The sequence below is a fragment of the Monodelphis domestica genome, chromosome 1 (genome assembly GCF_027887165.1).
Source record: "Monodelphis domestica isolate mMonDom1 chromosome 1, mMonDom1.pri, whole genome shotgun sequence".
Lineage (NCBI taxonomy): Eukaryota > Metazoa > Chordata > Mammalia > Didelphimorphia > Didelphidae > Monodelphis > Monodelphis domestica.
The window spans coordinates 240,923,817-240,939,749 of NC_077227.1; the positions used below are offsets into that span (position 1 = coordinate 240,923,817).

The 15,933-nt window shown below is 36.6% G+C and overlaps 1 protein-coding gene across 14 annotated transcripts in view; it reads right to left on the reverse strand.

Moving 5' to 3' along the window:
- Positions 1-427: 427 nt before the first annotated feature.
- Positions 428-15,933, reverse strand: part of FLRT2 (fibronectin leucine rich transmembrane protein 2) — a 124,707-nt gene continuing 109,201 nt past the window's right edge. For 12 of the 14 annotated variants that reach the window (XM_007472688.3, XM_016425972.2, XM_056810599.1 and 9 more), the window contains one exon: positions 428-7,254. In XM_007472688.3, coding sequence (XP_007472750.2) covers positions 4,860-6,845 — 1,986 coding nt within the window. In that variant the 5' untranslated portion in view covers positions 6,846-7,254 and the 3' untranslated portion in view covers positions 428-4,859. Of the gene's footprint in view, positions 7,255-14,193; positions 14,276-15,933 lie in introns of all 14 variants that reach the window. The other 2 variants (XM_056810591.1, XM_016425981.2) reach the window with 1 other exon arrangement.

A 15,933-nucleotide genomic window follows, 5' to 3' on the forward strand; every position in this document is an offset into this window, starting at 1 on the left:
ATAAAGATGTTGTGAGGAAAATACTCTAAACCATGAAGGATTGTATACATGTGAGCTATTAATAAATGGTCACTATTCCATTTGGCATGTGGAAAAGGAGTGTTCTAGCTTTACAGATAGTTGTATGATATTGCTTTAGTCTCCTATACAAAGATATGCTCTGTGTATTGGAGACATTGGGAAGATATACATAGAAGCACCCATACCCTGGTCAGGAAATTAAAAAGATCTCAAAATATAACATGAATAGGGTCAACTGGCCTTTAAAATAAAAGTAGACATCGTGGGCACAAGAAAATGAAATCCTATCAATCAATTCATTCCTATTATCCTCCTATATCTCCTAGGACCATTTTCATTTCTCCTTCTATTCAAAATAACTATGATTGCTGCATGTCAATGAACCAATTCAAATAAACACAGTGGGTTTTTTTTTAAAATAAGTCTTTACTTAATATATCAACAAGGTACTGTATAGTGTAGAGTGAAGTCTTGAAGTTAACATGTGCAACATGGTAGGTCTCAGAAGATGTATAATGCAGGTTTTCCAGCCCCTTGAAGTCCCATGTCAAGGCAAAAAAGAACCAAATCAACATATGGCTCAATCAATAACAAATCATCATGACAAGCTTTTAATAAGTATACCAGATGCCACTCTGCTTATATAAGGGACACACATTCCTAATTCCTCATTTTGCTTTTAAATTGATACACATTTTATATCCTAGGCAATACCTTTCCAATGCCCCAGGGAGATTTTAGATACCAGTAAAATCTATGCCCTGTTTTGTGCTAGTCTGGTGGGTGTGCTCCTAGGGAAATAGTAACAACCAAACCATTTGATTCCATTAAATAGACAGTATCACTGTTGTGCCACTTTATTCAATCAATTTCCCCTTGCAACTACAGGGACCCAAGTTACCCCTGCTATAGCACTGGGGAAGGATGGAAACTCCAGCTCCTTTGTGTGAATAGAAGCATCAGGCAAGGCTACATGAGGCTTAGCACTAGAGTTATTTTTTGTTTTCTCTTTGGAACACTCCTGTTTTGCTTTTCTGTATGGCTATAAGATAAGTCATAAGTAAAAGCATTTTTCTCATGTTCTAAAGTAAAATTTTAATGTCTCCTCATCATAAATTAAACTAAAGGAATGCTATGAACAAAGGATTAAATGGAAATTAACCACTTCGCTGTCAATAGCTGTGGCTGAACCCGCTGCTGAGATTGGTAGATAAAGTACATTATTTGTTCTCCCAATGGGTTACAACAATATTGCCTTGTGATTTGTATGGATGCTTTGTTCACAACATGAAGAGGTTTCCTCCCAATGGGGAGGTATTTTTTAATGCCCGTGAAATGACTAAAAAGATTATGATCTGCTCTAGTAGGAAATGGAGCTGTGATATTAGTTCCTTCATTAGGTTCCCCCCACACACCTCAGACCAGTCATATTATATTTTTTCACCTTGGGGAAAACTTCTAATATATCTTCAACAAACATCCAGATAATTAGAAAATATAATAGTGCTCACAAGGGAGAATGAATTTCACTTGCAGTATTCTTGTTCGGAAGTCCTGGGAAAGTAAAGGCAGAGAAACACAAGGAATCTCTTCCTGTTAACACATAGAACAAAGTTGCAAGTTCAATAGACAGATGTCATTGACCCTGGGAAGCTTGCAGCATTTTCATCATCAAATTGTATTTCAAAACAATCAGTATTAAAGAGTAACCATGGGAATGGATAATGATTAATATTAGACACTGATTTATTCCTGTTCTTTTTAGCATTTCCTCTCTACCAGGAGAGAGTGCCATACTTTTGAATGTATACACTATGAAATGAAATAATGCAGGTGACTAAAATACCAGGCCATTGAAGTCAAGACCATAGATATCTGCTCTAAGTATGAGCCAGTGAGCATCTTTCTGTTTTATGGTCACAGGCTTCACATTTAATTCTGGTAACCTGTACATCAGCCACAGTAGGGAACCAAAGGAGGATGCACAAACATGACTATTATTGAAAAAATAATTACAAACACAAGTCCTATCGTGATGCAGCAGCAACATGGGTCAATTAGAGAACAGAATACTATTCCATGACAGCCTGTATATTTTCAATGTGAGGTGAGATTTCCAAATACTAAAATAAAAAAGATCTGATTTCCAACAGAGTATTTGCTATGTCATACAGAAAATCAAATTGAGTAAGATTTATAATAAATGAAAATTATAATTTATTTGGGTAGCATAGTGGGCTTGCTACCTATTTAGGCTATTGTAACTCATTCTCTAGGCCAAGAACTCTGTTACACCTACCAGGGTCAAATAATCCTGTTTACTGTGTAGGCAACAGGAAAATTTGTAAAATGGTAAACCCACCCATCTTGAGTTTTGAGTCTTGATGGCCAGAGGCCCTTTGGGAGTGAAATCACATGCAGATAAATGAGTTGTATTGTGAATCTGTAGTGAAGAAGAAGCTGAAGCATCCTTCCTGAAAATATACTGTCATCTATGAAGCCTAAGAATGTTGGAGACTTGAGGTGATTAGATAATTAAGTGAAATCCCCAAGGGTTTTTTCCAACCTGGGCTCTCTCATTGCTCAATTCTTATTGTAGAGGAAGTTTTAAAGAAGCAACCCAAGAGTTGAGCTGCTAAACTAGAGAATTTCACCTGATTTCAAGCTAATTTTACCTCAGCTGAATGCACACTGCTAATAACAATACAGAGTTAGTTACATTTTCTGTTTATCCCAAAGGGCCAGAGGATTTAAAACATAGTGGGGAGAGAAAGTGTTGAGGAAATAAGGCTTTTACTATAAAGAAAAACTTGCATAGCATTTTATACCTAAGGTTATACAAAGAAGACACATCACAGCTTATTTTTTTTCCTTTAAAAACAAAACAAAATAAAAACAGACAACTCTGTGACATTTGCCACATGGCTCCCTAAAATACCTGTTATAGTGAGAGAAATAGAAAACACATAGTTATAGAGTGAGATTTCTAAATTTGATTTTTGACTAGAACTTCAAAAGGATGCAAAACTTTCAGATAATGCCTACCATCTCTATCCACAGCCCTTCTATGTCTTGGGGATAGTAAGGAGAATATGGTTTAGGCTTCCCAAGGATTCCATGGAATCCCATGATGAAGGGACAGAGCTTCAAAAATATAACATACCATACTTAATTTATTCCTCTCCTAATTCCCACCTTCTTTCTCTCACACACTCTGATAGGATTGGGCAGAAATTTTTAGCAAACATTGTTTGCTCATTTTCCATCAATTAAATGTAAACTGAAAAATGAAAAGAAAGTCAATGTATCTGTTGAACCTGGGAATTGCTTGGGTGGGGGAGGGGGGAGGAGGGTGTATATGTATATATATAAAATGTTTTGGGCCAGCATTGGTAGGCCTTAATAATGACCTCTAAGGTCCCTCCTAACTCTAACTCTAGGATCTATGATCTACTATTAGCTGTGATAACGGACACGAGTTTCATAAGCTATAGGTGCACTTGGGTGAGTATTTGTGCATCCCAGAGTGTCATAAATAACTTTTTCTGAAAAACTAAGGAAAGCTGAGAACCAAATGGAGTATAATTAACAGAAGTTTGTAGAGTTTTTCCCAAAAAGAATGTCTGAATGGAAGACAAGAAATTGAGAGAAGGAAAGGCATGAATATGGGCTTTGTCTACATGACACCAACAGAACTGGTTTAAAAGAAAAAGATTGAGTAAACTATTGAGATAACTATTTCAAGATTTTTAACTACAGGACAATGAAAAAAATCTAGCTTGTATGATTTTTTTTTCCTTTTCTCCACTCAGTTGCTAGATGGTCTGTCATGTAGACACAGCCTTATTGAATTTTCCAAAATAATCTTCTTTATCAAAAATAATTTAATTCAGTATTTCTTTAACCCTATTTTGTTAGTCTCTCTCTTAAAACAATGTACTGGAAAAGTTTTGATTGAATTTGGTTTAGCCTTATACTTAATTTGAACATAAATACTTTCCAAAAGGGAGTTGATTTTTCTTTGTGAATTATCAGCTCCTCAATGCATTGGCATTAAATGTAACTGGTCTCTAACTCTGTTCAAATTATATAGTGTTGAACACTATGATGATTTTTAAAACCATTTACCTAGCCATCTCCAAAATTTTCAGACTATTTGAAATTTTAATTAATCCTCTTGGGTTTTGCCAAGTGGGCCAAATTATCTCACGAGAATGAAGTTTGTTCCTTGTGATTCAGCAGTTAATTTCCTGCACTGGGTCAAAGTAGAATTTTGGTACATTTTGCCCATCTCTTATTTTGTAATTTCTTCTTTCCCACTCTCTTCCCTCCCCCTCCCCCAAACCAGAAAGTGCAGAAAGAGCATGGAATTGCTTGTGTAGATTTAAAAAAAATTAAATTATCCTGTCTTAATGAATCCACTCTAATTTGTACTTGGACCTTGACCAGTGGCTCTGAAAAAGGAAATCTCTTTTGACAGCTTCAACAGCAAAATGGTTAATGTACATTGTACGGAAGAATCACTCTTTCCTTTGCCATGGCATTGGGTTCTCATTGTACAACCCTGTACAGTACTTCAGCAACTTTTTTTTTAAAGATTTAAAAAGCAAAGAGTTACAAAACTGTTTGCAATTAACTTGAAATAGAAAAGATAGCACTTTTTTTTAAATCCCATTATATAGTACACCGTATAAATTACAGAGTATTCAAATGCACAAATGCATCTGTGTAACATTTATCAAATGTAATTTGTGTGTCTCTCTGCTCGCACATGTGTGTGTGTGTTCTCAAGAGTTTCACTGTCCGCTTGGTGTTTCCCTGCCCCCTCCCCCTTGATATCACGTGTGGCAGTGCTCCAAATCTGGAACGCTGCTGTTGCAGTATCTCATGTTGTTGGGAATGTGGCAGTCTGTGTAATTAATGCCCCCGTTTGGGGTGTAAATGGGCTGCAGTCTGAAATCTCCTTTAAGGAGCTGATCATTATTTAAGGAGACAATCTGAAAGCTGGTTTCTGTCATCTCCAAGATGGAGTTGTCTTTCTTGGTGCCCGCCTCACAGTAGTCATCTTTCCGCCGGCCTCGATTATATTTCCACTTCTGGGAGGTGTAGCGCCCCTTTTTGTGCATGTGCCAGCAAAAAATGCTGAGCAAGACCACCAGCACAAATATCACGGCACCCCCAATCAAACCCGCCAGAAGAAAGGGGGAACCCATGTTGTGAGAAGTTGTTTGCTCATGGCTGGAAGCCGAGTTGCTGCCATTATTCAAATGGGAGGCGTGAGTGGTGGCCTCAGAACAAACGGTGTCTTCTCCGGCGCGATAATTAAAAGCATCCAGCGGCACTAAGCAAATCCGATAGGTGGATTTGGGCTCTAAATTGATCAGACTCAGATCCTGTTTTTCACCACTGACTATCCGTTCTTGAACGATGCCCCCTACCAAGCTGTGGCCCATTTTCACCCAGGTGAGTTTGTATGCCATCACAGTAAAGAGAGAAAGCCAACTGACTTGAATGGAAGTGTCATTCACAGAATGGACTGAGAGCAGGATTCGTTCCGAAACGACAGGGGTCACCCTTTCTCTGCCATCCCAGTCAGGCACAGTGGGGAGGAGTTTGGATACAGTGGGCGTCAGAGGAGTAGAGTTTCCGCTAGGGGTAGCTGCAGGCTGAGTGGGAATCTGTGTGGTCGGAGGAACGACACTCGGGGGTGGGGTCATGAGAGAGAATCCGGGGGTCGTGGTAGGGCATGATAACAGATTCATATTCAGCTCTCTGACAGCCATGCCCCTCACCTGTTCTGGTCCCTGGCACATAAAACCACGGACGTTAAGAGATGAAGGAATGAATTTGAGCCACTCGGTGACCCATTTAATACCGCAGTCACAAAACCAAGGGTTATTCCGTGCGGTGAGCTGCTTCAGGTTGGAGAGGTTATCAAAGACCCCTTGAGCTAGCATCCGCAGCTGATTGTTGGAAATATCCAGCCGTTCCAGCTTGTGGAGATTGGAAAATGCCGTCAAAGGAATGTGGTTTATCTGGTTGTCCTGTAAGTAAAGCTTGACCAGATGCGTACCTGGGAGATCAGGTGGAGGGTGGGACAGTGAATTCCGTACAATAGAAAATTCCTTGAGCTTTGAAAGATGGCTGAAGGTCCCCTCGGCAATGCCTTTATTAGTAAGGAGATTGCCGTCCACGATCAGACGCTCCAGACTGGTGAGATTCTGGAAGGCCATGTCTGATATAACAGCAATTCGATTTTCGTCGACCCTCAGTTCTTGTAAATCCACAGGGAGGCCGACAGGGACACTGCTCAGATGGTTTTTAGACAGAAACAACAGCTTGAGACTAATAGCCTCTCGGAATGCCCCATCTTCCACACCCACTGTGGAGATGGAGTTGTCATCCAGGTGCAGCTCTTCCAACTTCAAAAGTTGAGCAAGCGCTGCCCGAGAAATGGTCTGAATGTTGTTTTCCTGCAGGTGTAGGACCCGGACATTCTTGGGTAGGTTCATAGGGAATTCGTCCAGTTGGTTGCCATACAGGTAGACTGTGTGCACCGACTGTACACTGTGCAGTTCTGCAGGAAATCCGGCATTATTAATTTGGTTATTGTGGAGGTAGAGTACGGTTACGCCCTCCGGTATCCCAAGAGGCACTGAGGTCAAGCTTCGCTCATTACAGTAGACAAAGTTCCGGTCACAGCGGCACACGTTAGGGCATGCCATGTTTTTAGAAACTTGCATGTAGAGCCCCAGGGAAATGATAACCCAAGATTTCAGAAGCAAGGCCCTGTGGCTAGGCCACTTTGTAGTCTTTAGGCCCATCTCTGAAATAAAGAAACAAAATACAGAGTGGCTGAGGGGTGGGAAATAATAAAGGCAGGTGGCAAAGCTAAAAAGGCAGAAAGCCGGTTGTATTAGTGTCCAGCACTCAAGCAAGAGTAAAGTCTTGAAGAATAGTAAAATAATCTTCTTGCTGTTGTTGTCTTCTGGTAATCAGCTAATAAAGCCCCAGTCTCATTATCCTTCTTGGATTGCCTTCTTTACTGCCTTCCTCCATGTGCACTAAAATTCAAGAGATGGATTTTTTTTCTTCCAACAGGGTATATAGATGATGCCAAGGTGCTTACTTCCAACAGGAACCACAATGGACTGGCAGGGCTTCTGTCTTCTGTTGCAGTTCAGTTCAACGATGTTCAGCATATGAGCATCTTATTTCAGCTCAATTCTTGGTCTGTAGTAGAACAAAAATAAAGAGATGTCATTAAACTGGTGACAAGAAATAATAATCATTCTGCTAGTGCAAAATAGGTATAATCAAGGACATACTATGTTGGATACTGATTCTAATTGGCACTTTAAAAATGGTTATATAGTTGGGACTTGACTGAATGCACAAAATGCAAAATCAAAACCATGTTCATCTATTTGACCAGCACCAATAAATCAATAACCTGCAGATTTCTCTACCTCTTTGCATATCTCTCTGTAATATCTATTCCATATGCCAAATTATATTATATATAATTGCTGAAAATACATTTATTTAAAATTTTATTGACTATTATTTTATTTCAAGAAGGTAGAAAAAGAATATTTGAGACTTAATAACTTAACAAGATATAGAAAGCAATATATTATATTTGTTCAAAATCAATTAACTCCTTTCTAAAGGGTTGTCATGAAACAAAACAAATAGGAAATAGCAAGTAGTTCAATTGAAACTGCTTAGTTCTTCCCCTAATCCTATTACACTCCTAGAGCTAGTATATCATGGGAGCATATGAAATGCCTTCTTCCTTTGTATTAAAGAGAAGGGAAAACAACCACAATAATAACATCACTTCTTTTCCACCACTTCTCTACATACTTGCCCTTCAACACCCTAGCTCCTGGTTAGAATACATTCCAGGTCCTGACACTTCCACATAAAATAACATCTTTTCAAGTGATCTTTATATGTGTGATGTTACCAAAAAAAGAGTTGTGAAATCCAGGCAAAGGCATGAGCTCTTCCCTCACTAAGTTAATTGGTTCCCTCCAGTCTCCAGTGGAAGGATGTGCTCAGCTCCTCTTATTATGGTTGAAGGAATATTTGGGGGAATTAAGGTATTTTAAGAAACCAATTATTCTTTCTTGCACACAATTGCAAGCCATCAATTTTAGATGAAAAAAATGATGAAAGAAATAAAGGAGTTAATTGAAAGGTACCATTTTTGATTTCCCTATAAAAGCAACATGTCAGGACATGGTAAGATGTGTTTCTTAATTCTCACCAATATAGAGAAATGGAAGCCACTGAAACCTAAAAGCACAAAAGAATTATTTGAGAAAGTTACTTTAAAAACCTGAAGAATTTCTATTAAAAATAGCAAAATACTATATGAGCATCATATAGCTTAAATGCCTAAGGAGTCATGTAGGAATTCTGTTTTAGAAAGCAGATATATACATTTCTCAAGTATACACACACATCAATAGAGTTCAAATCCATGGCTCTAGCCACTAGATATGTGACCATGTGGTCAAAGCACTTAAACTGGGTTACTATTACATAGAGAGCAGTTACCTCTCTACAACTCTGGAAATTTCCTACAATGATGAAATTGCAGCTTCAATGACTATTCAATAATAGAAGAAATTATAGAGAGATCAAATCGGGCTAAGAAAATATTTGTGGAAGTTAACTTATAAAGAAATGTTAGTTGTATTCAAGAGAATCTCCTTTTTTAACAAAATAATATTTACCCATAACCAACATTTTCCTCAAACTAAAAAAAAATGGTAGTTCTCTTTACATCCAGCTATCAGCAAGACACCCTAGGGACTCTAAATAGGTAGATTTAAAAAAATGGATGTTTCAGTAACTGTGTTTAAGAGCCAAGCTATTATAACCTAAAAAGAGCAAACTTTCTGCTTAAAGATTACTGTACTTACTTAGAAAACTCATCAGGTATCAGACCCTGAGGCTAAAATAGTTGGAAATTCACAAAGAATTCTGGACTAGTCCTAAAACCTATCATTATACAACCAAAGAGTAAATTTTCCACTTGCCTAGGCTGTGTCTTCAGCAACTATAGAAAAAAAGCCCCATTAGTCAACCCAGAGCTGAAGGCCTTGCTCTCTTTCAGGCCTATTTCACTCATGAGTGGCTCTTTTATAATTATGTTCGATGACGTGATACTGAAGAAAACCCCTAACAGGATTACATGGTTCAAACTGTCACTGTTTATCCTTTTTAATGTGGGAAAAGTCCCATGTAGATCACACTGAGTTGATCAGCCATAACAAGTTCAATTTTCAATGAAGGAATTCTTGGATTCTAGTTGGGAATCTTTACAAAATTATACTGTTAAACAATTCAGATCAGCTATGATCTGATGGTCAGGAAGTTAGAATGCATCAGATTTTATATAGTAGTTCTGTGAAAATAAAATGAACTCCATAAACTCAGAAGAAAACATCACAGAAATAAACATTCTCTCCCCATCCCCTTAAAAAAAAAATCAAACAGAAGAATCACTGGCTCAAATATCTTTTTTCCATTTCTCAGCATTCTCTGCTGACTCCTATTTTGAGGGCAGAAAAATGCCTTATCATATCCTAATATGAATATCAACTTAAATGCATGGAGTAAAGTCAAATTGAATTCAAACCATCCATGTTAGACTCTTGCATCAAATGAACTTCTAGGAAATAAAAGCTGACAATTGTTTCCTGTCAGAGAAAATGAACTAGACCAGCAGTTTACATAGTAGAATACTAGCTAAACAATCAATATCAAGAGTAGATTCAAGGATTGCCTAGGCAGCTGAAGGAATAAGGTACATAGAAAGATAGTTTCTGAGTAGAAAAAAGATTCTACTACAGCAACACTCCTACTTAGCCTAATTCTAATCATGGTATTAGCCTGCCTTGATGACAATAAAGAAACTCATATTCATAACTGTTTTAAAATTACTATTTTTTCAGGGATAAAAAAGATCTTCCCTTTGCACAATGAAATTAATATATTGAGATCAAGGTTTTTCTTTGTTCATTTAAACACTAAGCAAGTTCTTCTCTGTCCTCCCTTCAAAGAAACTTTGGAGTTTATTAGAATTACTGAGTGGAAGGCATTTGGTAAATACAGGAATTTGCATTTATAGGAGGCAACATAACTTCAAAATCCAAGGAAGTAAACCAACATGCAACAGATGCTCTTTGGAAACTCTAAAATGTTCACCAAGCCAGCTTCTTAAAGATTACAATAATAGTAGCAGTCAAGAAAGATTGCTTTACTTTAACTCTTTTCAAAGGAGCTGGGATTCTGGTGCATAAATCTCTTAAAAACTTTCTGCAAAGAGTCTCTCACTCTTAGCATTGTTGGATTAGTTGAGGAATTTGATTAATTTCAGGAGACTATACTCCAGGAGTGTTTAATAAACTAACACTATAAAAATTATGGTATAGAAAATAGATATTGTCCACAGATATTGCTAACTGCATTACACAACAGTACAAAGCAAATCTTAGTAGCTTTAGCTTTGGTTGTAGTTGAAGAAGATAGTAGAATATGAAGAGGGATACAGATTAAAGCTGACCTGAAAAGTATTCTCAGCATTATAATATCTCTCTGTTTTTGGAATTTTGTGACTATTTGGTTCTGTGTGGAAAAAATATGGTAATGCAGATTTAGAAAGGTTGAGCATGCTGTATTCCTTATAGCATGCAGGTATAAAAGCATAGGACTAACTACATCACAATGGCATTTTTTAAAAATCTAGAAATGCTAAAAGGTGACCTAAAGACCAACTTTCTGCACATCCCTGAAGACGACTTAGAGACACTGAATTTAAAACCTACCATCTATAGCTAGCCAACCCCTCAGGAGGAATTGGTAACATAATTTAGAAAAATAAAAACAAAACAAAATGTAATGGGGGCCTGGAGCCCACGCAGACCCCATCTGCTAGTGTGGGTGGGAAGATACAAGACTGCTGTTTGGGGTCTGCATATGCACCAAACTCCATTAGAAACCAAATCAAACCAAACAAAAAATACCTACCAACCTCTAAGCTGAAATGATTCCTTTGTAGAACAATCTGAACCAAATTTCTGGAAAATTCTGATTACATGTTTGCTTTCCTAAGGACATTTTTTAACACCTCAGAACTTCCTGGCTCCAGCCAGTCTAGAATGGAAACATTAAAATATGACCAAAAGGGCTATTCTCCTGGCAAGAAGAAAATGGTAAACTTACTAAAGAATTATCCTCTTATGGTTTCTAATCCAGTTAGTTCAGATAACATAGGTAAGTTTAGAACAATAACCAGATATTAAAGCCATTTGTAAATAAAGCTGAACTCCTCACCTCTTAGGGCCACATTATTACTGACATTTGGTACATAGAGGTACCATTAATATAATGGCATAATTATATATTCATAATCCAAAGTAAGACTTAAGTAAAGTTTATGACACCAAGTATAGTGCTTAACTGTATTTAATTTCAAAAGTGTATAGAAAATGACAGGGAAGAATTTTAGGAAGAAATGGTTTGGTGCCAGTAGAATCAAGGGACTCAAAAACAAAACAAAAGGTAAAGTACAACAGATGATAGCTAATATTATTAATTATAGCATATAATAATAATTTATATCATTTTACAGTTGGCAAAGAAGCACTTCACATATTTTATTTTCTCTTTAAAACTCTGGAAGTGGTGCTTTTATTATCCCCATTTGACAGAAGAAAAATGAGGCCAAAAGAAGGTTAAGTAACTTGTCCAGAATAGCACTTCTACTGTGTGATTCAAACACAAGTCTTTCTGACTCCAAGTTCTATACAGTATCCATTGTCACCTAACTGCTCATCACAATTATCATCATGATGATGAGTTACCACCACCACCTACCACCACCATCATCATTCATAAATGACATAAAGCCTCACCATTCCCAATCTGAACCAAATGAAAACATACCTGGAAAATTTTTAAACAAATAAGAAACAAACATCGAGAAAGATTGCTTTGGGCTAAATGGCCTTTGAGATCCCTTCCCAGGCTCTGAATCAATGAATCTATAAAGACCACATTTAAGTGACTTGCCTATGGTTACAAAGTCCTGATCACAGAATCATAGATTGAGAGCAAGAAGAGATTTTAGTATCATCTCGTTCAACACCTTCATTTTATCAATGAGAAAACTCAGGACTTTTGTGGTTAAATAATTTTGTCCAGGATCAAAGGAAGAGGAAGTAAACAGAGTCAGAATTCAGTGTTCTTACCACATCACTTTGTCTAAAACCTGTATTTTTATTGATAAAGAAACTGAGGTCTAAGGGAATTTAGTAAGTTATTCAAAGTCACACAGGTATTAAGTAGGAGAACTAGGATTTTAAAGTGAGCCCTCTGACTCTTTCCATGGCACCAGGCTGCCTATAATATTTACTTCCCTTTGGGAAAGTAGGAAGGAATAGTTTAATGAAGATAATCCAACATGGTTCTTGGACTTTTAAGAGTTGGAATGATCCTCTCATACTTGGTCAAAACTCTCGCCCACCTTTGTTAACATATCCTTAAAAAATAATTATCAATACCATGAAAGTCTCCATTAACAATCAACTATCTGCCTATCTGCCTAGTGCAGCAGTTCTATGGTTCATTCTTAGATAGTTCCAGTTACTAAGATTTTTTTAAATCTTTTGAGCATGTCTGCCATAAAACATTTTGTCAAAAACACATACACATACACATATACACTCTAAATACCTATTTGTGCAATGCACAGATCTGAGAAGACTGGTTAAAAAATTCTACCCTCTGAAAATCCACAAAATTAACATATTCCCTATTCCATACAATGACCCTCGAAATACTTGAACCACTACCATCATACTCCCCTGCAACTCCTTAAGTCTTATTTTCTCTGGGCTAACCACCTCCAACAATTTCTCTAAAATTTTTCCATATAAGATAGTTTTCTAGTCCCTAACTATTCCAGTCAACACTCCCTAAATTTGTTATACTTTTTAGAGTTCTTCTTAAAATATGACACCTAGAACTGCAAAACCTCAGATGTGATCTGACGAGATCACAATGCATCTTGTGTTCTAGATACTATACTTTTATTAACATGATTATGGTTTTCCCTTATATGTATATATGAATCCTCACCACAGCACAAAGTCTGGCACATAGTGGCACTGAATATAAATAAATGTTTATTGACTGACCAATTGATATGAATATTCAAAGAAGCTATTTTCTATATCATGATTTTTATGGTTTTAGTTTATTAAACACTCCTGGAGTATAGTCTCCTGAAATTAATCAAATTCCTCAACCAACACAACAATGCTAAGAGTGAGAGACTCTTTGCAGAATGCTTTTAAGAGATTTATGCACCAGAAACCCAGCTCCTTTGAAAAGAGTTAAAGTAAAGCAATCTTTCTTGACTGTGCTGGAAATACAGAGAAAATACACAACAACAGCACACACACACACACACACACACACACACAATCTTTGCCCTGAAGGAGGCAAATATCATAAAGGGATTCTGCATGTATACATCTAACTATATATAAAATAAATGCAAGGCAATATAATATTTTTGGTTGTGGTAGCACTAAAAATTCAGGAAGTAGGAAAGACCTCATGTAAGAGCTGGTTCTTGAGCTGAACTCTGAAGGAAGCTAAGGATGGACTCACAGACAGTTAAGAGGGGAGGGCATTTCAGGTATGGGTAACAGCCTTACATAAAGCAAGGAGATTGGACTTAGAATGTCATGTATGAAGGGAAGCAAACTATAAGGCCAACATATAAGCTTCAGATAGATATTTAGTACTGATAGCACTATCTGCCAGTTGCTTCTTTAAGTTTCTGTTGAGCTACTCATTGTACTGACCCCTTAAAAATTAAGGGCTTGTTGATGTAAACCCAAATCACCTCATCCCAGGCATGGCACTAACAACAAACACAAATATGCTCCCTCAACTCAAAAGAGTGTTGAGTGGAAGGTTGAGGAGCCAGCCTTTTGTAATCACAGCTATTCATTTCACTGACCCCTTTTATTCTCTCCAGAGGTCTGTGTCTGTATTCATAAAGAAATTGTTTAGATCTATATTCACTTAAAATAAATTATGTGCAATCCTATTCCCTGGCCTTTAGTTATGCTATTTTCTCACCTGGAATGCCCTCATGTATATTCTCCTGGTGCCCAGAGAGTCATACTTAGAGAATCTTTTCTTACTAATAGGAGATGTTGACCTGAAAGGAAAAAGAGAGCTCAAACCTGTTATAGTATTCCAAATGAAGTCCTAAAAGATTATGTGGGATTACTGTTTCATGTTGGGTAGTTTGGATTCAGAGGTCCTGAACCCGAGTTCTGGTTCTGTCACATTCTGCCTTTGTGGGTATGTTGCTTATCCCCTTTGGGATTTAGTATCTTCATCGGTAAAAATAAGGGCACTAGATCTAAATGAACTCTAAGGTCTCTTCCAACCCTAAATCTATGATGGTATAAAACATGTTTGACATTCTTCTACTATGTATTAGATTTAGGTGCCTCTAAGGAATTGATAAAAAAGAAAATCTACAATTTACAAATGTTTCCCATCTGTTTCCTAACTGTATATTCCACCCTGACCTGTTCTTTAAAAATAAATAAATAAAATTCCTGACCAAAGAGAAATCTGTACTTTGTTCATCCCCATAAAAGATCTAGAATGTGTGGGAAAAAAATGGGAGGAGGGGAGGAACCACCTACTATTATCTCAGATATCAAACTTATATTACAACCTATGATCAAAGTTCAAAATCCCTGTTGAGCTTCAAAGCTCAAATTGGGGACATTTAGGCCCAGGATTCCAATCTTGTGTTAAATGTTAGAAAGATTGAACAAACAGCTAGATAGGCAGGAAGGTAAAGCTTCCCAGTTCTGCCTAGTTTTGACCTGAATTCAGGTGAGGCTAAATGGTCTATTGAAGACCTGTGAGTGGTTTTGATCGTATAATATGAATAACTTTCACCCACCCTTGAAAGGTAACCTAAATTCCCTGTGACATTTCAACCATGGCCTAATCATCCAATGCTTCAATGCAATCAAAATCTGGAGAAAACAGGCCTGTAATTATCATATTGTAAAATAAAGTTTCAAAGAAAAATTATACTGAGTCCAAAAATATAAACATCATATTTCCTCCATGTATGGAGAAGATATAAATATGCATTATGTGTGTACATGCACATGCAGTATACTTATAATATGAATGTATATTATAAATAAACTATAATTTTATTCCATCGTTGTAATCATAGACAAATCAATTAATATTTCACCTGTGGAGATTTGCCAAATTATATACATATACAGTCAAAGGAATGTATGTGTAAACAGATATACAAAATCCATATAAATAAATGCATAGTGCATACTATATATATATATACATATATGTATATATGCATATAATACATTTATATACATATATAAGAATACTTGGTATACACTTAAATATATAATATTTATATAGAATATGTTTAATTATATAATAAAATGTTATATATTATATAACACATATATAATATCTATAATACATATATAATGCATGTGTGTGCATATGTTTTATATATATATATATATATATATAGGCATATACATATACTCATTTATGTATGTGTATATGTGTATGTATACATTTTGTGTTGGAGCATCCAGCATGCTCACACATACATACACAAAGATATGAATGTACATATGCATATACAAATAAAATGCTGAGTCTCCACAGGTGGAATATAGATTGGTTTCTGTTATGATTAGGACCATGCAATGAAATTACACGGTGTGTATTTCTAGGTGAGTTATCTAGTTTTGAGTCTAAAAAATGAAAAATTCATTGCTTAAACCTATTTCAGTATCATAG